The sequence below is a fragment of the Orcinus orca genome, chromosome 6, assembly GCF_937001465.1.
Source record: "Orcinus orca chromosome 6, mOrcOrc1.1, whole genome shotgun sequence".
Taxonomy (NCBI): Eukaryota; Metazoa; Chordata; class Mammalia; order Artiodactyla; family Delphinidae; genus Orcinus; species Orcinus orca.
Window position 1 is genome coordinate 7,838,352 of NC_064564.1, and position 23,636 is coordinate 7,861,987.

Genomic DNA, 23,636 nt, shown 5'->3' on the forward strand with positions numbered 1-23,636 from the left:
ACACCTCACTTACACCAAAGGACAGATTATCCAGACAGAAAATTAATAAGGAAACACAAGCTTTAAATGACACAATAGACCCGATAGATTTAATTGATATTTATAGGACATTCCATCCAAAAACAGCAGATTACACTTTCTTCTCAAGTGTGCATGGAACATTCTCCAGGACAGATCACATCTTGGGTCACAAATCAACCCTCAGTAAATTTAAGAAAACTGAAATCATATCAAGCATCTTTTCTGACCACAACACTATGAGACTAGATATCAATTACAGTCAAAAAAAATGTAAAAAACACAAGCACATGGAGGCTAAACAATACGTTACTAGAAAACCAAGAGATCACTGAAGAAATCAAAGAGGAAATAAAAAAATACCTAGAAACAAATGACAATGGAGACACGACAACCCAAAACGTATGGGATGCCGCAAAAGCAGTTCTAAGAGGGAAGTTTATAGCTATACAGGCCTACCTCAACAAACAACAAACATCTCAAATAAACAATCTAACTTACACCTAAAGGAAATGGAGAAAGAAGAACAAACAAAACCCAAAGTTAGCAGAAGGAAAGAAATCATAAAGATCAGAGCAGAAATGAATGAAACAGAAACAAAGAAAACAATAGTAAAGATCAATAAAACTAAAAGCTGGTTCTTTGAGAAGATAAACAAAATTGATAAACCATTAGCCAGACTCACGAAGAAGAAGAGGGAGAGGACTCAAATCAATAAAATTAGAAATGAAAAAGGAGAAGTTACAACAGACACCATTTTGTTGGCAACTCCATGCCAATAAAATGGACAACCTGGAAGAAATGGACAAATTCTTAGAAAGGTATAACCTTCCAAGACTTAACCAGGAAGAAATAGAAAATATGAACAGACCAATCACAAGTAATGAAAGTGATTAAAAATCTTCCAACAAACAAAAGTACAGGACCAGATGGCTTCACAGGTGAATTCTATCAAACATTTAGAGAAGAGCTAACACCCATTCTTCTCAACCTCTTCCAAAAAATTGGGGAGGAAAGAACACTCCCAAACTCATTCTGTGAGGCCACCATCACCCTGATACCAAAACTAGGCAAAGATACTACAAAACAAGAAAATTACAGACCAATATCACTGAGGAATATAGATGCAAAAATCCTCAACAAAATACTAGCAAACAGAGTAAATCAATCAACGTGATATACCATATTAACAAATTGAAGAAGAAAAACGATATGACCATCTCAATAGATGCAGAACAAGCTTGTAACAAAATTCAACACCCAGTTATGATAAAACCTCTCCAGAAAGTGGGCATAGAGGGAACCTACCTCAACATAATAAAGGCCATATAGGACAAATCCACAGCCAACATTATTTCAATGGTGAAAAACTGAAAGCATTTCCTCTAAGATCAAGAAAAGACAAGGATGTCCACTTTCATCACTATTATTCAACATAGTTTAGAAATCCTAGCCACGGCAATCAGAGAAGAAAAAGAAATAGAAGGAATACAAATTGGAAAAGAAGAAGTAAAAGTGTCACTGTTTGTAGATGACATACTATACACAGAGAATCCTAAAGATGCCACCAGAAAACTCCTAGAACTAATAAATGAACTTGGTAAAGTTGCAGGATAGAAAATTAATGCACAGAAATCTCTTGCATTCCTATACACTAACAATGAAAGATCAGAAAGGGAAATTAAGGAAACAATCCCCTTCACCACTCTAACAAAAAGAATAAAATACTTAGGAATAAACCTACCTAAGGAGGTAAAAGACCTGTACTCAGAAAACTATAAGACACTGAAGAAACAAATCAAAGATGACAGAAAACATATGGAGAGATATACCATGTTCTTGGATTGGAAGAATCAATATTGTGAAAATGACTATACTACCCAAAGCAATCTACAGATTCAGTGCAATCCCTATCAAATTACCAATGGCATTTTTTACAGAAGTAGAACAAAATATCTTAAAATTTGTATGGAGACACAAAAGTCCCCGAATAGCCAAAGCAATCTTGAGGGAAAAAAAATGGAGCTGGAGGAATCAGGCTCCCGGACTTCACACTATACTACAAGCTACAGTCATCAAGACAGTATGGTACTGGCACAAAAACAGAAATATAGATCAATGGAACAGAATAGAAAGCCCAGAGATAACCCCATGCACCTATGGTCACCTTATCTTTGATAAAGGAGGCAAGACTATACAATGGAGAAATGATAGCCCCTTCAATAAGTGGCTGGGAAAACTGGACAGCTACATGTAGAAGAATATATTTAGAACACTCCATAACACCATACACAAAAATAAACTCAAAATGGATTAAAGACCTAAATGTAAGACTGGACACTATAAAACTCTTAGAGGAAAACATAGGAAGAACACTCTTTGACATAAATCACAGCAAGATCTTTTTTGACCCACCTCCTAGAGTAATGGAAATAAAAACAAAAGTAAACAAATGGGACCTAATGAAACTTAAAATTAAGCCTTTGCACAGCAAAGGAAACCATAAACAAGATGAAAAAACAACCCTCAGAATGGGAGAAAATATTTGCAAACGAATCAACAAAGGATTAATCTCCAAACTATATAAACAGCTCATGCAGCTCAATATTAAAAAAACAAACAACCCAATCAAAAAATGGGCAGAAGACCTAAATAGACATTTCTCCAAAGACATACAGATGGCCAAGAGGCACATGGAAAGCTGCTCAACATCACTAATTATTAGAGAAATGCAGATCAAAACTACAATGAGGTATCACCTCACACTGGTTAGAATGGGCATCATCTGAAAATCTACAAACAACAAATGCTGGAGAGGGTGTGGAGAAAAGGGAACCCTCTTGCACTGTTGGTGGGAATGTAAATTGATACAGCCACTATGGAGAACAGTATGGAGGTTCCTTAAAAAACTAAAAATAGAACTACCATACGACCCAGCAATCCCACTACAGGGCATATACCCTGAGAAAACCATAACTCCAAAAGACTCATGTACCACAGTGTTCACTGCAGCACTATTTACAATACAGGACATGGAAACAACATAAGTGTCCCTCAACAGACGAATGGATACAGAAGATGTTGCACATATATATATACAACGGAATATTACTCAGCCATAGGGAGGAACGAAATTGGGTCATTTGTAGAGCCGTGGATGGACCTAGAGGCTGTCATACAAAGTGAAATAAGTAGAAAGAGAAAAACAAATATTGTATATTAACGCATATATGTGGAATCTCGAAAAATGGTACAGATGAACTGGTTTGCAAGGCAGAAATAGACACAGATGTAGAGAACAAATGTATGGACACCAAGGGGGGAAGGCAGGGGGAGGGTGGTGGTGGTGGGATGAATTGGGAGATTGGGATTGACATATATACACTAATATGTTTAAAATAGATAATAAGAACCTGCTGTATAAAAAAGAAAATTAAAAAATTTTACAACAGCAGGGCTTCCCTGGTGGCGCAGTGGTTGAGAATCCTCCTGCTAATGCAGGGGACACGGGTTCGAGCCCTGGTCTGGGAGGATCCCACATGCCGCGGAGCAACTGGGCCTGTGAGCCACAACTACTGAGCCTGCGCGTCTGGAGCCTGAGCTCCGCATCAAGAGAGGCCACGACAGTGAGAAGCCCGTGCACTGCGATGAAGAGTGGCCCCCGCTCGCCGCAACTAGAGAAAGCCCTCGCACGGAAACGAAGACCAAACACAGCCAATAAATAAATAAATAAAAAAAAATTTTAAACAACAACAAGAAACCGCCTCCTTGACACTCGGGAGGGCAGTCCCCGGTTCCGGTCCTGTGCTCGGATGGGAGCTCCCCCGCTGCCCCTCGGGATGGCCTTCCCCATCCCATCCTCCCGCTCTGTCCTGATCCTGATGCACGGATGGAGGCTGACACCCCAGGAGATGGGCCGTGCGGCTCTCGGGAATCCTTCACGGTCTCCCCGGATACTCCAGGCACGAGAGGCCCATGTGGAAATCTCCCCCATGTGAACTGGGGCATCGCCTTTGCAAAGACAAATGCTAACAGAGGTTCGCCTGTAGCTGAACCACACTGAGTGCTGCGCTGTGTGGCAAAGCTGACGTCTTTAGAAGGCCAGCGGTATTTTTTATCTTGTTCATGCATTCGGTCAACAAACATTACTGAACACATTGTCTGTCACCAGGCTCCCTGCCAGAAGATGCAGCTACAAAGATGAGTAAGACATGACCCCCGGCTGCAGAAACCAGCGGGCCCCGAGAGGGCTGCAGACTCGCAGCCAACCTGGGGCACGTGGCGCGTGCCCTGTGCGCGTAGCGGGGACGGTAAGGATGCTGCTTGGCGGGGGTGCGGTCCCGAGCGGGACGGGGGTGCAGGCGGAGGAGTAGGAGGGAGAGGAAGCACTTCCAAGGCCAGAGGGGGCAGCAGGGCAGGTGAGCAAAAGAGGGGAGCCCGTGTGCACTGCTGCAGCTGACAGACGCTGTACAAACCAAGAGGGGATGCACCACCTGCACGTCCCCTGCTCTGACCCCTGGTTCACTCAGCAGAGGAATCCCCAAAGTCCAGATGAAGATGCTGGCAAGCGTGGGAATTTTAAATGAAGGAAAAGGTCATTTCAAATCGGGGGGAAGAATACTGGGATCACTGACGACTCATCTGAAAGAAAATGAAGTTAAATTCCTAGTTTATGTGATACCTAAAAATAAATTCCAAGTACTCTAAACATAAAATTAAAACTATAAAGTTAATAAAAGATATGAAAACATTTTTCTAACCTTGGGACCGGAAAGCCTTTTCCAACATTTCAAGAATCCCAGAAACTCTAACAGAGAACCCTGATGGGATCGGATTTCTCCCAAATTCAACGTTTTACACTGTAACATCTGTTACACTAAAGCTGAGAGCAAATGAAAGAGTGGGAGAAAATTCTGGAATATTTGACAAATGCTTAATAACTATGAAACATAAAGAACTCCTATAAATCAAGACAAAGAACCCAAAAGGAAAAAAAAAAGGGAAAGGAGATGGACAGAGAAGTCACAGAAAAAAGGAATGCAGGTAGTGTCTAAGTGCACAAAATCACTTGTGGTTAAATCATAATTAAATTTAAATAGATTGAAGTAATTTTTTAAAACAGATGACTTTTCCACCTTGCAGAACGCCAGAGGAAGGGGGGCCCTGATTATACAGTGTGTTGCTGGGAGGATGGGAAGGCACACTGCAAGGCTGGGTTTTCGCATCGACCAAAGTGCAAGATGAATGGAGCCTGTGACCCACTTCTAGAATTCTTGAAACGCTTCAAATCAGGCAGGCCTAGATTGACTGGGAAAATATCAACGAGTGTAAGAAAATCAAGGTAGTGAAAAAAATCTTGTCAGCATCTTTCTCCCCAGGGACACAGTTCTAGAGCCTTCCTCACGGCCTACATCCTCAGGGCGAAGCCGTCACCGGGGTCACAGGCCAGGAACGCAGCTGACCTCCTATCACTGTGTCACTGTGGGGCCCAGGCACGGGGAGGGGGAGGCACTGAGGGCGGCACGAGGTCATGTCGACAGAACTGGGTCAGGGGACCATCCAGCAACTAGAGAAGCAGGTCAGCGGTGTCGCGTGGTGACAGTTAAAACCCGTGCCACCGGGCTTCCCTGGTGGCGCAGTGGTTGAGAGTCCGCCTGCCCATGCAGGGGACACGGGTTCCTGCCCCGGTCCGGGAGGATCCCACATTCCGCGGAGCGGCTGGGCCCGTGAGCCATGGCTGCTGAGCCTGCGCGTCCGGAGCCTGTGCTCCGCAACGGGAGAGGCCACAAGAGTGAGAGGCCTGCGTACCGCAAAAAAGACCAAAACAAAACAAAAAAACTCGTGCCACCAGGAAAGGCCACGGCACACGGGTTACTGTGACTTGACATGACAGATCAGGACGAATGCCGGTGCCAACACCTTCCGACCAAATGACCGCTGGACAGAAACAGCAGCACCAACTCTTCCCGGAACCCGAGCATCATGAGAAAGGTGACAGCACAATCACAAAGATGCTGTAACTACAACTTCCCTCCAAACCCATGTCTGCCGAAATCCCCAATCTTTCCAGCCGTCCTGAGGATGGCTCAGCATTAAAAATTAACACCATGCCCCACTGAAAAGCTCTTAGAATTTCCCTCAAATTATTTATGAGAAGAAAAGGATTTCTCTTTTTCCTTGGAGATGTCTTTCCGTGAAAGTGTCAACAAGCTGATGTGTGGTTCGCCTACATTCCCGATAGGTGGTAGGAGAACATTAAGCCTCTGTTCACAATGCCATTTAGACACGGAGGCTCTTAAACTTTTCAAGGAGGAGAGTTCAGTCTGCTAAAACAAGGAGGTTATCTTCCTGAAACCAACTTAAAACTCTTTGGGTGGTGAGAGTTCCAATAACGTTTATGCAAACAGAAAGCAAGTGCAACACTCACTTGAGCGATGCCGCACTGAATCCACACTCTTCAAATAAGAACCAAACACGTGCATGTGTCTGTAAGCATGGGGTCTATTTTCTAACATATAAAATAGAAGCTATGAGGGGAAAGGATCCAAGCCTTTTTACAAAACAGAAATGAGAACAAATGGAGCCCCGCATGGCTGCACCTGTTACGGGGCTTCTGCAGGAGATGATAGCTCCCCCAAGCCACTGCAGAGGCCCACGTTATAAACACTGCAAGCTGCAAGGGCTCCTGCGACACCACCACCAGCTTCCCAAGCGGGCTCTTCGCATGGTCCTGGGGCAGCTCTACCAAGCTGCTTCCTACATCACATGGGACAGAGGTGGCCTGGGATCATCAGGGATTAGCTCGGCTCTCAGCTCAGGAAGGTTGGGGGGAGGCCCGGGCTGTTCAAAGCCTGCAGTTGTGCTTTGCTTCAAGGCATAAATAATATCTGAAAAGAACCCATCTTTTCATTTCCTGGCAAAGGAAACATCTGACCCTCCGGCTCATTTGGCCTGATAATCTCCATTTTTAAAAAAGTGCCAAGCACGTCAGTCCGTGCAGGCTGGCAGGAGTCTCTTCTGAGAGTGGGCGTAGGTGGTCTTCTGAGAGCACCCTGCACTGGGTGGATGGAAATAGCATCTCAGCCCTCACATCCTCATCCGAGGGGGATGGGGAAGGGTCTTCCCACTGCTAAGACTAAAGCAGTCTGGGCTCACACCCCAAAGGGGGAGCACAACCCATTAAAAAACAACGCTATAAATGGTGGCTCATTACCAGGCTGGCCCTGGTAATGAACCGAAGTACCACTTTTATGGAAAAATACATTATGGGTTCACGCAAGTGACTTAACCGACTTTGGAATGATTCTTTAGCGGGCTGAGGTTGCTTCTTTAGTTGAGACCAGGGTTTCTTCTCTTGGGCTGGCATTTTGCATCAGATAATTCTTGGGAGGGGTCTGTCTGTGCATTGCAGGATACTGAGGGCATCCCTGGCTTCCACCCTCTAGATGCCAGCAGTACATCTCCCCGGTCCTTTCCCTCCTGCCCCGGCTATGACAACCAAAAACACCTCCAGACTTGGCCGGCGTCCTCTGGGTGAGAGAACCAGTGGGTTAGGCAAAGGGAAAGTTCATCCTGTGCATACCATACTCCGTAACATCCACACTCGCTGCTCCGAGGCTTGGGCGCGTTGGAGGGCAGCGGGCCCCTTGCATGCGGAGGGTATGTGTCGGGGGGTGGGGGATGTTGCTGGTGGAGGCGGGGGCGCCACTCTCGCCATCACATCCGTCCCAGCGTTAACTCGAGCTTCTAAACAACACTTAAGGGATATAAATGTTTTTGGTCTTTACTGAATGTTTTTTTAAAAGGTTGAGAACTTGAGAGAGCGAATAAGAAACTGCCCAGAAAACTATTTCCTTTCTTTACAAAACACACCGTACTACGAAGCAGAGACAGACGCACTTGGGATCCTGCCTGTGACAACACAGGACACTGGTGATGTGACCGATGACGGTGGCAGCTGCCGTCTACTGATGGCTTGGTGTGTTCCACGTGCTGGACTGACATTTCATACATGACACAAATTGCACAGCCCTGCCTGGCGGTAAAAGAGGATTATCTCCGCTTTACAGATAGGAAAACTGGCTCCGAAAAGTTGAGGAACTTGCTCAAAGAGATGCCATTGTGCTGTTCTGCTGAATTTGCAGTAATATATTTATAGTTACATAAATTTTGTCTCATGCCTTTTGAGGAGTTGATTTTTTAAATCTCAAATACTGAACATATTTAAGAGAAATTCGGTATAACACTTCCCTAGGTTAATGCACTACTCCACGCTTCATCTGAGAGGCAAAGGATGCTGTACACTTAGTGCTGTGGGCGCTGATCCCCTCCTGGATATGTTGCAGGGGGTGATACACTCAGGTCTCAAGACGTGGCTGGCACAGTTTGTTGAGGCCCCCTGACAGAAGGAGTTGAAAGCATCTCACGGGCTACTAAAAACATTTGCAAAGCAGAGGATAAAAACACTAGAGCCATGTAAACTAAAGCAAAATGTATAACAATAAATTCCACAAAGGTCGTGTAGCTGTGAGACAACTGTGAACTTTGTACAGTTCGGCTCAGCTTACTTACGCTGTGCATGTTTATTTGCAGAGATAATTCTTAGTTATTTTTGGTGGCAGAATGCTACAGGGGAATGGAAAACAAATCCACAGGAAAGTCTAAAACCTCTCCTGAAGGAAGCATTTCCAAGTTAATCGCTAACGAACCAGGCATGTTTACAAAGGCCTATGCCTTTCCCAAAGCTGACTTTTTTATTTTTTTAAAATTTTTATTGGAGTATAGTTGCTTTGCAATGTTGTGTTAGTTTCTGCTGCACAGGAAAGTGAATCAGCTTTATGTATACATACATCCCCTTTTTTAGATTTCCTTCCCATTTAGGTCACCACAGAGCACTGAGTAGAGTTCCCTGTGCTAAACAGCAGGTTCTCATTAGTTACCTATTTTATACATAGGAGTGTGTACATGTCCATTCCAATCACCCAGTTCATCCCACCCTCCCCTCCCCCCTTGGTAACCATAAGTTTGTCCTCTACATCTGTGTCTCTATTTCTGTAAAGCTGACTTTCTTGAAATGTTTATTTATCATCTGATAAAGGTGCCAATGTGCATTTTAATGGTTTAAAGTCGGTGTACGAAGCTACAGCAAAAATACACTGGATAACTGGTACCTGAAATAACAAAGAACCACTTTCTGGCACCTATATATTCCTACTTACCTCCAGCAAAAGGAAAACTGAAAACAGGACATTCTGTGGCCATTTGTGGTTCCTCATGTTATTGGACTTGTGGGTTATTTCTGTAACATGGTTGGTGGACCACCCCAAACGTGTCCTTCCGTGAACTCCAAAAAAAGTCTTCCTCCGGAAATAGCTCACACATTAGCCTCTCCTCATCTGTGGGAATGAAGTTACAGCACGAGGGACACAGAGCAAAGCAGCTGCTGCCCCTGCCAGGGACAGGAAAGAGCCCGTCCCTTCTAGCACCTGCGGGGCTGGCGCCGGGAACAGCCGTCTCACTTTCTCAGCACCAACAAGAAACGGGACTCCTCCTGGAATCACAGAGCACACGTGGTGGGCAACTCACCAGACGGCTCTGAACACACCTGGGTGTGTGCACGCCTCGTACGCAGATCATGGCGGGGTCCTAACCCTGCCTCTTTGTGACGGTGACGGGGCTGGTGCAGCGACCATCCAGCCTCTCGTCCACTCCGTCTGGTCAGAGGCTTTCACCACCCCTCGCCTGCCGAGACCTGGAGGACGAGCAGGTGCTGGTGGGCACAGTGGGCACCACGCACCCGCTTCTCATCTGGATGTGTGAGCACCAAGGCCACCAAACCCTCACACTCACTGGAAGGACCAGAAACAAGGTGTGCAACGTGGTACGAGGGCTTAGTCAACGGGAGTGGCTGCTAACGGGAATTACACTCATTTTGTTTGCTTTCAGCAGTGGTCTACTGTGTACACAGGTAACATTCCTACGTAGGAGCACCATTTTCCACGCTGTATCAATCACCTCCTTGTTACTAACACTGCTGCATTTAAACTCCTGGCCAATCAGCCCAGAAACGGAAATCTACATCCTGGTTAGCACGTGGGCATCTTCCTGTCAGAAACGGAGACTTAGAGACCACGGGTCCTCGAGTGGCACCACCATGCACGTATTTTATGATGAGGATAAATGTTCTGCCGTTTCCCCTGTCTTGCCTGGTTGTTCTGAATATTGCTCCGTGTTACTTGTGTCCTGAAATGCCTGTTACTATGTACGGTGACTACCAAAGCTGAGCTGGAACATCAAGGGCCAGGATCACCAGTTGTTTTACAAACTCCACAGTGTGTCTTCCTTACGAGGTTTGAGAACAGCCAACGGATTTCTCAGCACGGCCACCGGCCACAAGCATGCCCAGAGGCTTCTGATGCCCCGCCTTGCGCCCAGGCTCTGTCTCTGAGGCACTGGTGTCTGCCCCTTCCTCTCCCGGTGCCCACGGACGGAAGAGAAGTGAGCCCAGGGGACCCCGGCTCTGCCAACCTCCCAATGAGAGAAACGACATACGGGGGCCACTTGCCAAGGCCGGACCCCTACCATCAAGACTTTGCGCAATCTCCCTGGCGGGGCCACTACGACTCCAAGGCAGCCCTCACAAAGCCACGGTTGAGGTCCAGGCCCCAGCCCCACTCTGTTCCCACGCTTCCCTCCTCTCCCAGATACAGGGCTCAGAGCCCCACCCTGGCTCTTTATACCCGGGACCACCTCTGCTCCGGGCCCACGGAAGCCGCAGGCTCGGTCTGGAGTCCCTGGTCAAACGAGAATCCTCCCCGAGGCCAGCCCAGCAGAAAGACCCGGTGGGGTCCAGGGACCTGAGTGTGTACACGTTGCCATGGTCACCACCCCTGCACAGGTGTGACGTCACTTCCTCCTGTCCTGCAGTAGGAGGAAGGGGCTGCGCCGTCCCATCTGCCCACTGTCAGCACGGACGGTCCAGTCACAGCCACTTAATGACCACAGGACCGGGGAAAAGTAACATAAAAGAGGGGTTGGGACTGCACTGTCTCCAGGGTCCCTTCTAATGGGAAAGTTCTGCGGTCCCATCATTTTACTTGGTGGGGAGGGAGTTCCCCTCTGCCAGGTGAAGCATGCAAACGTACACATGGTATTTTCGTGACCATGAGACTTGCACTAGAGGGGAGAAGCTGCATGACGCTGCCTGGCCTTGAACGGCCGTGTGAGGAGCAGCACAGGCAGTGAATGTTGGGGCATGACTGGGAGCCGAAGCCTGGACGTGTCAGACACCCCATCACCCGGCACCTAAGGAGACGCAGTGTTAGCCTCTGGGCTTTCTTTTTTTTTTGTTAAGTTTTTTTGATGTGGACCATTTTCAAAGTCTTTATTGAATTTGTTACAATATTGCTTCTGCTCTGCGTTTTTACTTTTTGGCCGCACAGGATGTGGGATCTAAGCTCCCCGACCAGGGATCAAATCCGCATCCACTGCATTGGAAGGCGAAGTCTTAACCGCTGGACCGCCAGGGAAGTCCCAGCCTCTGCTCTTTTTCAGAGCGATTAAGATAAAATGAGGAAAAGAGATTAGCAATGCAGGCCTTCCTGGGGCAGAGACTCTTCTGGGGGTTAGAGGGCTGTGGGCTGGGAGGTACACGAGGAAAAGGGTGGCAGAAACGGAGCAGCTGCTAAGTCAGATCCGGGTCCTTTCACCCTCACCCCCACCTGCCAGGTCATTACTGGAGATGCTCAGAAAGTACATCCCGGGCCTTCAGGTCAATCAATCAGGCTTGGTTCTCACACCTAAGATAGGAAGCACGTAGACTCCTGAGGGCCCACAGTGCCCCGCTCCGGCCACAGTCCTTCCTGAAGTGATCTGGTACGTGGGAAGGGGATGTGCACCTTTTGGCCAGAAACTCATTCATGAGAAGCCAAGCACTGCCCCTATGCCACGGGTTATTTCTCCCCCCTGGCCAACAGTCTAGAAACTTCAGCCAGGTCCCCGGGAGCACACATGATCTCTGGCTGCTGGTGAGAAGCTGCAGAGAGACTGCTCTCAAAAGATGTGACCTTTAAACCCACAGTCCACGCATTAAACTGACCTTTAATGATAGACAACTGCTATGTTCCTTGAAACAAATGAAAACTCCCATATACACAGAACATATACTTAAGGAAAATCCACTTTACATCCACCCCTACAACATCCTGTACGCGTTATACTGCAACATTCCAAGAGGCCTTTTAAAAGACTCAAACGATACATACAATATTTTCGTTACTGTGATACTTTCATTAGAGGGGAGAAGCTGTTTGCGTTTTGTCTTCTGAGTCAAGAGTGAAAGAATGAATTCATTACTGCTTTGAACCCTTAAGGATATCTACTTCTTGGATATCTCTCTCTTGCCTTAGAAAAATAAGACAAAAGGAGATGTTGAAACGATCTGCATAAGAACAACGGACACTGAAGGTGCCGGCCCCCAAGTCCCTCCCCGTAGTTTCTGACACGGGACACGACTGGACAGCCTACCTGCCCCTCGGTCCTTGCTGTCCTCATGCAGCAGCTTGCCCACGGAGTTATACCACTTGAGCTGGGGCTCAGGGAGGCCATAAACACTACAGTTGATCAAGGCACTGTTCCCTTCCTTGACGATGATATGGTCGGTTCTGGCAATGACCACGGGCACTGAGCCCACGACCGTGTCAGTGCCATTTAAAGTGCTGTTGGCCACACTGTTAGCAGTCGCCAGAGTGGACACTAGGATTAACAAGGACGCAGGAGGCAGCAGGCACGCAGGCAGAGGGCGCGTCACTCCGTCCATCCTCTTCGCTTGCTCTGCAAGGCACCAGAGCAGGTGGGCCAGGGGAGTCTTCTAGCAGACAACACCCTGCTCACAGCAGGCCAAGGGCCAAACCCGGCCTGGGTCCATGGAGTTGGCTCTGGATTAAGAACCTCTGTAAAGAAAACAAACAAAAAAAACCACGGAAATGTTAGCGCCCATACTTTAAAAGGATTATTTATAAAATGTTAGAAACCCAGCTAAAGTACACATCTGTGTAATTTTTAAATAGCACACAAATTCAGAAGATGTTCCAAATATTCATGGAAATCGTGATGATACACATGTTATTTTTGCTACTGAAACATATGACTCTTAGCAGGAACATGTTAACTTTGTACCACACGACTTCCTGGGGCTCAAAACCTGACTCCGGGCTTCCCTGGTGGCGCAGTGGTTGAGAGTCCGCCTGCCGATGCAGGGGACACGGGTTCGTGCCCCGGTCTCGGAAGATCCCACGTGCCGCGGAGCGGCTGGGCCCGTGAGCCATGGCCGCTGAGCCTGTGTGTCCGGAGCCTGTGCTCCACAACGAGAGAGGCCACAACAGTGAGAGGCCCGCGTACCGCAAAAAAAAAAAAAAAAAGCTGACCACTGCTTCTTTCATCCTGCACCTCGAGGCCTCCTCTCATCCCTCACCTGTCCCCGTCGTGGACACCGGTGGTGCACCTGGGCCCTCCTAACCTCTCTGCTGGCCGAAATGAATTCCAGCTCCTGCAGTGTGCACCTGGGCTCTGCCACATCAGAAGGGCCCCCCAGAACCAGTGCGGTGTCCCCCTCACCCCCACCAGGACACCCCCTTCCCCTTTCAGGCAACTGCCCCGGCTCCTGGAGCTTCTGGGTGACCCGCACCACCCGCCCTCATCACTCACTGAATGCCTTGCTTTCCATCCTCACCTGCCTCCCTGGATGCAGGGGGTGACATGACGGGTGGCTGCACTTCTTCACCTAAGGATCTAACCTTCACCTACACCTCTACTCTCCATTTCATCCACTAATCACACGGCCACACCCAGGACCCTTCTGCTCTCCAAATTCTAAATTCTGAAGTTCCAGTTCATTCTGAAGTTCTCAATACCCGTCTTTCCCTGCACCCCACCTTCTCAGTCCCCTTACTGGGCTTCCTGGCCGTCCTACTCTCCTCAGGTCCTCCCTCTCACACAGCTGGCTCACTTCCTTTCCACCCCCTGCTCACACCCGGGCACACAGACTGCACCCCCTGCACCCTCAGCTCTCACTCTCCCGCCACAATCCCTCTGCCAGCGCCCAGCCGCGATCCACCCATCGCTTGCCGTCCCAGCTCCTACTCCTTGGAGACCGGAGTAGGACTGGGTGGGCATCCTACACCCATGACGTGACCACAAGAATAAGAGGACGGTCGCCAGCCCCAGCCAGGTCCTCCGTGACAGCTGGCAATCCAGGAGAACTTCACTGAGGAGGTGGCCCCAGAGCTGAGGGCTCTTTGGGAATCAACCATGCCTAGACCCCAGAGAAGAGCATTCCAGGAAGAGCCGACAACCAAAGGAAACGGGGCGCTACGAGATGGGCCCAGATCACCTAGGGCTTTGGAGGACAGAGTAAGGAATCTGGATTTTAGCTGACGTTCATTGAAAAATGTTAAGCAGGGAAGGGACAGGATATGATTTGTCTTTCTTAAGATCAACTTTACTGTGGCATAATTTACAAATTAAAAAAGTGCCCATTTTACGTATGCATTTTAATAGGCTTTGACAGATTTATACACTCACATAACCACCACAATAAACAAGATATAGAATGTTTCCATCACGACCAAAAGTTCCCTTGTGTCCCTTCCCAGTTTCAGTTTTGCCACGGACCCATTCCAGTTACTTCTGTGTACGGCGTGAGGGAGGGATCTCCCCACACAGACATCCAGCCATTTCTGCACCACCTGTAGAAAAGACCATCCTCTCTCAGCGGACTGGGTCTCAAACACAGTGACTCTATTACTAAACTCTTCCTGCTGTTCCACTAGTGCCAATGCCTGCCCTGAGTCCGATGTCATCCTGACCGTACTGTCTGCCTCAACTTTCTTGGTATCTACAGAGTCTGAAATTGTCCCTGACACTTGACATGCCCAACGGATTGCTGAACGAATGAATCTGTCTGCAAAAGCAGTACCCCTGGTACTGAAGAAGTACCAGGGGTGATAAAGCAGCCTCAGACCACAGACTTCTTCAGTCGGAAAGACACGGGTTTTCTTAGAGCTACAGCCTTCCACACATACACCCCACGGGGCCGGGTGCCTTCCTGCCCAAGGCGGCCCACAAACGACTTCCCAGTAGGAATTGTAGGGCCGAGGAGCATGACAGACACCCTGCCGTGGCTCTGTCAATGGTTTTCTATACTTGGGCTCATCTTGTGGTTTCCTTTTAGCAGGAAAGCTGACCTGCGCCATACAGAACGCTTAAGAGCACGGCCTCAGGTTTGAGAGCGACTGGGATCCCACCCGGATCCAACCACCCCGACGGCCTGGGTGGTTCCGGCCTAGGACTTACCACGTAAGGACTGTTACAAGGATTCATGATCAAATATACATCAAGCATGCATTGCTCAGCTTGAAAAATAAAAACTACTAATACAGCATATAAAGCATCCTTTACTGAAACTACGCTTCTCGAGTTTATTCTTATTTCAGGTTGTTACCACACCTTGTCTTTGGTTTTGCTGAATACATTATGACTACCATCCCACCACCAGAAGTCATGACAAATGGTTCCTGGCACTGGTTCCTTTGGTGGGACTCAGGTCTGAGAAGCATGAGCTCTGTGGGCAGCGAGCACCTGGGGACACTCACTCCCTGGCATGAGGCCGGGGCAGACGCCCGACCAAGGACCTCAGGGAGGATCAGAAACAAGTCGGTGAGCGAGACAGGTTCTCATAAATATGTGCAGTAAATACACTGTGACCTTTTTTCCCACAACTAGGGAGAATGCAGCAAATGGGAGATCACAGTGGTTTTTTTTTTTTTGCGGTTCGCGGGCCTCTCACTGCTGTGGCCTCTCCCGTTGTGGAGCACAGGCTCCGGACGCGCAGGCTCAGCGGCCATGGCTCACGGGCCCAGCCGCTCCGCGGCACGTGGGATCCTCCCAGACCGGGGCACGAACCCGCGCCCCCCGCATCGGCAGGCGGACCCTCAACCACTGCGCCACCAGGGAAGCCCCACAGTGGGTTTTAAGGTGTGTAAATCAGAGCTGCTTTCAAACAAAGGCTGGCCACATGGTTTCTACTTTCCAACACGCTGTGCCAGCCAGGACAAAGAGAAGGCGAGACGGCTGTGCTGTCATCTTTTAATCACGTCAGTGGGTGTTCTGGGCTGGACACACAGCGACTGCTCTGAAACGGCACTAGCTCGCTTAGAGGCCTGACCAGGTGAGGGGAGAGGCTTCCCCTCTGCTGCGGGCACGTTGGAGAGCTGACTCATCCCTCCCCTCCTTTTCCATCTGAAAAGTCACTGGGGTGCTTCGAAAGCAGAACACGTCGCCTATGCGCTGTTTGGAAGCCAAGCGTTTGTACTCTAAAACTCTCTGTGAACGCTCATTTTTGAAAAGAAAGCACTCATTTTTGAAAATGCGCACTGACGAATTAACAGGCTTTGGTAAGAATTCACCGTGTCTCACGCCATGCCCTTTCAGTTCGGATTCTCAAAAAAGTATTTATTATGTGTTGGGCACACCGCCAGGCGCTTGGGGGCGGCAGGGGGCGTTGGGAGAGCTAGGAACCCAACAAGCCACAGGCCATGTCCGCTTACAATCCCTTGTGGAGAGAGACAGGTAAATTCAATGCGCTGTGCAGGTGCCGGGAGACTGGGAGTGGCTGTTGGCCGCATCCAGGCCCAGCCCAGCTCCCCTCCCCACCTCCAGGAGTCCCACCGCCGATCCCGGGGCAGATGCAGCTTGTGCCAGCCTCCTGACACCCCTCCCACCCAGGCCCTTGCCTTTTCCCAGTTCCGTGCTGGGGAAACATCCGCTCGGTAACAAGGAGAACGCGTGGAGGGCAGGAACTCGGCGCAGTTCTGCAGAGTTTCCTCCATCTCGGCCGCCCACGGTCCTGCTTCCCTCCCATACCTGCCCTGTGGCCACGCTGGGGTGGGATCCACCGGCACCTGCTCAAGAGGAGGGAGGTGCAAGAAAAACACAAAGACATCGCGTCCCTCTGAACGCTGGGGAAATGTTCTACAAACGTACTTTGTTCAGCCTGTCGGACTCTGCAGACAGCATCGTGACAAGTTCAGTTGATAACACTGTCACGCTGGGAAAGACATTTCAGCCACTGTAGAATTAACCACGAGGACTGTAATCCGGCGGCTTAAAACGCAGTCCTGCAAAATACAACAACGAAGGCCACAGATTCCCAAACCGGGGTTTAGAGACAGCCACAATGGACAAATTGTTAAGGTTCACATGTTTGCTCAGGGCCTTTGGGAAAACGTTCACAGAATACTTGACTTTTTTTTTTTTTTTTAAATGAATGAAACAAGAGAGAAAACGCTTAGCAAGTATCAAATGTCCTTTCTTTAACTTGACCCCTTTCTTACTTTCCAACAATTGCATCTTATCTAAAAGCATTTTAATAAAATGCTTTGTGGAGGCTTATTTGCTATCTCTGCACCTATAATAAAACATGACTACTGACCATGAATTTCTGGAGTTGGAAGGAAAAGGGCCTCTTGTTTCAGGGTGTTTTGAACTACATGAACGTACGGGATTGTTTTTTCTTGGCAGTATTCGTGCTGGCATTTCCCCATCAACTGTGATGAATAATTTTATACTTCACAGAATGGGGTTTTGTCACAAAATCTACGAAGAGTTATCACCATTTTTCATTTGTGCGTAAATGATGTGACGGGCACAGGGGCCACCTTTTAGATAAGACACAATCTTGATAGGTCCCTACTCATCAGGCGAGGTGAGAAATCTCAACTTCCGGTGGAATGGACAGGGCCTGACGTGCTCATTACATCGTAGATGCTAACGTTCAAAAGTGGTAGCCAGCTGCGGCCACCCTACAGATATCTTTCTGCAACTTCCTTTCCCATGCATCATAATCCATGAAAACTACCTATGCTAACCTGTTTTACAAACATGGTTTAAAAAAGATTTTCTTTTGCAATGTTAAAGAAAAATGACAAAATTCTACCAGGCCATTCTTTCTCCCCTAACTTGAGTTTTTAGGTAGTTAAGGTGATGTCTGAACATGGGCTACGGGAATCCAAAGTCAAAGATGAAGAGCTTTGTGGAAGAAGCACGTTCCTGCCACGGTGACTGTAGCCCAGCATCACATCATTTAAGCTCTAAATGAGCTAAGTTCTATCTCAATGTCCAAAGTTGCGCTACAGAAAGAGGTTCATCTGGGCCTTCTTTCTTCCCGACATGTGTCCTAGAATCTGTCTGTGCAGGACTCCTGATGTCTCTAACCACACAAAGGTAACTCTTGACTCAGATGGTGACAGTTACATGAAAGCATGAAGAGCATCCTGTTTAGGTGACGTTCAGAAGCACCGAGCACCAATCCAAACCACACTTTAACTGAGAAGATTCCCTGCGCGAGGCACACTGCCGGGGTGTGGAACACACAGGGAAGACACGGTCCTCACCCCTGTCACCCAAGAGTCAAGTAGGAGGACAAAGTCAATCAATAATTACAGGACAGCGTGGCAACCGCCCCATCAGAGAGGGGTCGATCCACATGGTACAGGACAGGAGACCCAAGCGGCAGAGGGCCCAGGAAGACCTTTCTTCCAAGAAGTGACCCAGCGGTTTAATTACAAAGGAGTCCACCAAGGGGGCCGGGGCCAGAAGCTGACCCTATAAGAGGAAATGGTGATTAGAGAGGACCCAACACACTCGGGGAAAGGTGTGCGTTAGGCATCACTGGTGACGTGCATAAGGCGGGGGGCTGGAAAGGCAGAGTGCCCGGATAACAAGGGGTGGGGGCCTGTAACACCAAGGATGGGGCGCGCCCACAGGTAATGGGGGGAGTGACCTCCAGACAAGGTCGGCAAGCTCACTGCACAATTCAGAAGGAGCGAGGACAAAAGGTCTCATTCCTACTTTATCAACTACACTGATGTTCAGGCCTCTATTTTTCTGATACACAAAAGGCACCTACTTTTCAAAAACGGATCTGTTTTAAATCACTGTTTTTCAAACCTAACAATGAATGACAGGCCCAGAGATGCCATCTGAGTAATAGGTTACTTTCTATGGGTGCGTCGTGTGAAGAAACCCTTCTTGAGGCTTCAACACAGTTTTCTCACAGGGTACGTTTTTCTGGTTAAAAGTAAGAATCATGTAAGATAAAGCTCTCATAAATATAATGGTTAGAAAAGGAGAAAGAGAAAAAGAAGAGTATTAAAGGCTTCCCTCTACAGACAATGACTATTGTCAGGTGAGATAAAAATGGTCCCATCGCATGGGTTTGTTCACAGAACAAGAGGTGTAGATCTGGAAGAACCTGGGTGTCTCTTCTCAAAGGCGTTTTTTTTTAACACAAGATGAGAAAGGGAGACCAAAGAAGGTAAGCAACTGGCCTAGGGTCACACAATTTATTGGCTTCAAACCAGGATACAACGTCACGTCCATGTCAGGCCTGATATCACGTTAAAACATCTCATTCCGTAAAGGCGATTTTTCATTGTTCTAGCAGTTGAGACAGGCACAGAGGACTATTCTAATCACAAGCGTATCTTTTAGAAGAGCTTATTGATGTTTTAGGGTGTAGTTAACGTCTTCTAACTGTCATTCTAAATGAATAGGCTAAAATACTTTTGGGCCCAATTAATGTAAATTCTTAATTGATCAGAGAGATACTTCCTCAGGAATCTGACGGTCCAAGGAGTAAGCTAAACCTGGGAACTGAATACAGATGGGACACATACACTGGCGGACGGTGCCTTTGTGCTACCAAACCTGTGCCTGAAACACATCACGATGCAGATAAAAGGTGAGGATGCTGTGTTGGCACTTTTCTCTTACCTTTGAAACTCTGATGATCAGATCCTATACGGGCCCTAAAGCTGGTCCAGAAGCACCTGGGGCTGCTTGTCTTTCTCTGCCCGCCTCTACCACTAGATATGTTGTCCAGCAACTCCCAACACCACTTAAAAAGACTGTCCTTTCCAAACATCCTCCCTACTCTTTGGAACGTGTATATAGGGAGATACATATTTTCACCCTAGTGCAGTTAATTTCTCTTACGGGCTAACCTACAGCACAACTTCAGCCAACCTTCAATTCTTGTTTTAATTTCATTGCAAGCCCGTTTCCCGAGACGCTCTTGATGTATTTCATGCATAAGCTCCTCTGTCCAGAGCGAAGCCAGACAGGAGCTGGTGGGCGTATGGGAGCCTGGACGCATCAACAGGCCGGCCTGGAAAAGTGGCCAGAGGATTCGACGTCTTGGGGCGATGTTGGATGGACACGCTGACCCCCGGCTGCCTGCCTGCAAGGCCAGCGTTCTGCCTGGACAGAGGGGCAATCCGCCCCCCCAACCCCAGCTGCCAAAATCAGAGACCAATATTCTTAACCTGCTTCCTAAATATGATGTTTAGGCCCGACGCGATTGCGAGTTTAGATTTTCTCGCGGATTCTGGCACACGCTGTAAACACTTAAGGCCGTGGCAGTGAAAGCCCCTTTCTCAACCTCACCTGCCTGTACACAGACCACCTCCCAACTGCCAAGGGTGAGGCACTGTGCGCACTGAGGGGGGCCCTTTTCCACAGAAGCCATCCCTAAGGGATGACTGATTATTTCTCCTCCAAATCCACCATCCTGTACCGCAACGAGCAGGGGTGTGGCTGAGCTGTGGAGGGAAGGAACAGGGAGGTGTCTGTGTCCAGACCAAGGCCCCCCTGCAGGGAACAGTCAGGGCAGAGCACCAGGTTGCCAGCTGTCCAGGACTTGGTGGATGGCCAGGAAGTGGCCTGGGTACCACACAGCACGTGGGGACTTGTCCTTTGCCGGGGATGCACCTTCCTGAGTGTTCCCACCATCCTGTACAACAGGGCGCCAGCTCCTGAACCCTTTAGACCTCCATCCACACCCTCCAGATGCCTCACCTCAACACAGAGGGGAAGCAGCTCGGGTCCCTAGCGGCGCCTGTATGCGCAGGCGGGATGGGGTGGCTGGGGGCTGCGGGAAGGGACCCTCCTCCCGCAGCAGGGTCAGGGCTCTCCCTCAGCCCCACCCCTGGCGAGCTCAGCGCCACCACAGAGCGTCACTGCTCGCGTGGACGGCGGTGAGGACCCAGGTGCCGTGGCCACACCACCCAGCGCCCCCTCTTCAGACCAAGGCCCACCACGGAGTTAGCCCCTGCTGTGCCCCTGCCCGGGCCCTGCCAGCTCCATTTTGCTTGCTAATGCTTGACAGAGAGGCCCTGCAACTGCTCTTGCAACTTGGGGGTATCACTGTTATCCTGGCGATGCTGTGACCGGACAAATTCTCTGTAAATTCTATGTGAACTACAGAAAGGTGTGGTTGGTGCTCAAATACCTGCCGCCATCCTGGGCACCAGGCGTTCATTACGTACTTTTGTAAATGTCTGGTAGTGGCCTGTGCATGGGGAGGCCTCAAGGAAAACACACCAGGAACACTCTTTAGTTAGCGCAATGCACATTTCCCAGGGCTCCTCACTGAAGGGTAAAAGCCAGAGGGCCGGGACTTCCCTGGTGGCGCAGTGGTTAAGAATCCGCCGGCCAACGCAGGGGACACGGGTTTGAGCCCTGGTCGGGGAAGATTCCACACACCGCGGAGCAGCTAAGCCTGTGAGCCACACCTACTGAGCCTGCACTCTAGAGCCTGTGAGCCACAACTACTGAGCCCACATGCCACAACTACTGAAGCCCGCACGCCTAGAGCCCGTGCTCTGCAACAAGAGACGCCACCGCAATGAGAAGCCTGCGCACCACAGCGAAGAGTAGCCCCCGCTCGCCGCAACTAGAGAAAGCCCGCGCATGGCAACAAAAACCCAACGCAGCCAAAAATCAGTAAATAAATTTATAAAAAGAAAAAAATAAAGCCAGAGGGCCTTCCCATGGCCACTACAATATCTGCTCACTGGCTGCCTCCCAGCCTCAATTTCTGACCTTTTTGCCCCTCTCGCTCCCTGCCAGCCACCTGGGCTCCGCTAACCCCGGAAGACGCCAGGCTCGCGGCAAGCCGCCCGCGCCATTCCTTCCTCAGGTCCGAGCCCCTGGGATGCCGGCAAGGCTCCTGCACACCCCCATTCTGACTCTCAAATGTCACCTCGTCAGCACCTTCCCCTTGTGTGATGTGAGTCGGTGTGCTCCCCCCTCCCTCTCCCGGGGGCTGGGCTTCTGTCCCAGACGAGGGTGGTTCGTGGTCACGTGGGTTGCCGCCCCCCTCAGGGCAAGCACCTGGCTACCCACTGGGTGAGCTTAAACCCCTCTGGGTCCTTTCCTTTAAACAGCTGACTAACTCACTGGGCATCCACACTGGCCCTGCTTTCCTCCAAATTCCACCCATTTCTTAGGAATTCTAGGTAACTGTGTCCATTCTTTACCACAAACCTAACTTTAAAACATAAACCAAGGTTTCCCCAGAGCTCAGTCTTCACAGCACAACCTTCCCTTGCAGGAGAGGCAGGTGCTACCACGTGGACCTGGGAGCAGAGGCCCAGGACCTGGGCGGGGACCATGGGGGCCACAGGATCCGCCGTTGGAGGACTCGGGCCTGCGAGGTGAGTGAGGTTTACGTGACTCTCTTCTACACCTGACATGTACATTCCTATGGCTGCTGAAATGGAACTTATATTTCACAGCGTCAAAACCATCCCTCATTCCTGGTCTTGCTGGTGTCTGATGAAGGCCATTCAGAGTCACCGCAGAGGAACTGGATCACCCAGGGTTTCTTCTTTCATCAGGATAAAATCTCATCTATTTGAGAAAATATGCTCAGTAACTGCAGAGAGTAGTTAAAATCCTTTTCTTTCTCCCTCCTTTACCAGCCCATTTTCACAAAGTGTAATTGTACGACCGTGTTTCCGAATCACACGAGTGTTCTTACTAGACTCTCTGAGAACTGGATGTCAGGAAAAACAGGTCAGAAGAGATTCTGAATTCACACTCTGCTTGATTTCATTCTTATTAACAGCATGAAGGCAACATCCCTTATACTCACCTAGCATTTATGGTTTACAAGACACACCCGAGGACGTTACTCGGCCTCGCCTTGCCACGAGCCTATGACGTGGGGAAGGACCACGCAGATCTGTCTACGATGACAGCCGAAGAGGCAGAGGCCAAGCCGCCAACCTGTGCATGGAAGCCCCTCCAGGACCACATCACCCCAGGGCCCACCCAAAGGGCTCCTTTCGCCTGCCCACGGTGACCTGGGAGTGGACACCACAGCCCCGGCAAACTGGCTAAATGCCACTAACATCCAAACTGTCATAACTGTTATTTTAAAATGATAATTTAAAAATACTGTGATTATGTATTATTTAAAGAATTATTATTATTTTAAAATTCTGTGCATAGGGCAATACTTTTCAAAATTCAGTTGGACCGGAATAATCTTCTAGCTGAGCTTAATGCATATATCCTAAGGTCAGTCCTCCCCCCAATTTAAGTGGGTTTCAGTGTGGCACTATGGAAAATCATCTTAACAAAAACACCAGAAGGAAGTTGGAAATGTGGCTTCAGTGGTTTCCATGCAGCATCTCTGAAGGAAGCTTTGCTTTTCTCTCAGCTCTGACGGGAGAAGGCCCTGCTAGGCTGGGCACACGCTCTGGGTGTTCTCAACG

The 23,636-nt window shown here is 48.9% G+C and overlaps 1 protein-coding gene across 5 annotated transcripts in view; it reads right to left on the reverse strand.

Annotated features, from left to right (window-relative positions):
* The window catches only part of MFAP3L (microfibril associated protein 3 like), a 44,290-nt gene that overhangs the window by 13,012 nt on the left and 7,642 nt on the right, over nucleotides 1-23,636 (reverse strand). For 3 of the 5 annotated variants that reach the window (XM_049711363.1, XM_033403583.2, XM_033403582.2), the window contains exon 2: nucleotides 12,544-12,968. The exons of 1 other annotated variant lie outside the window; for it this stretch is intronic. In XM_049711363.1, coding sequence (XP_049567320.1) covers nucleotides 12,544-12,835 — 292 coding nt within the window. In that variant the 5' untranslated portion in view covers nucleotides 12,836-12,968. Of the gene's footprint in view, nucleotides 1-9,236; nucleotides 9,295-12,543; nucleotides 12,969-23,636 lie in introns of those variants that run through there. One more of the 5 variants, XM_033403588.2, reaches the window with a different exon arrangement.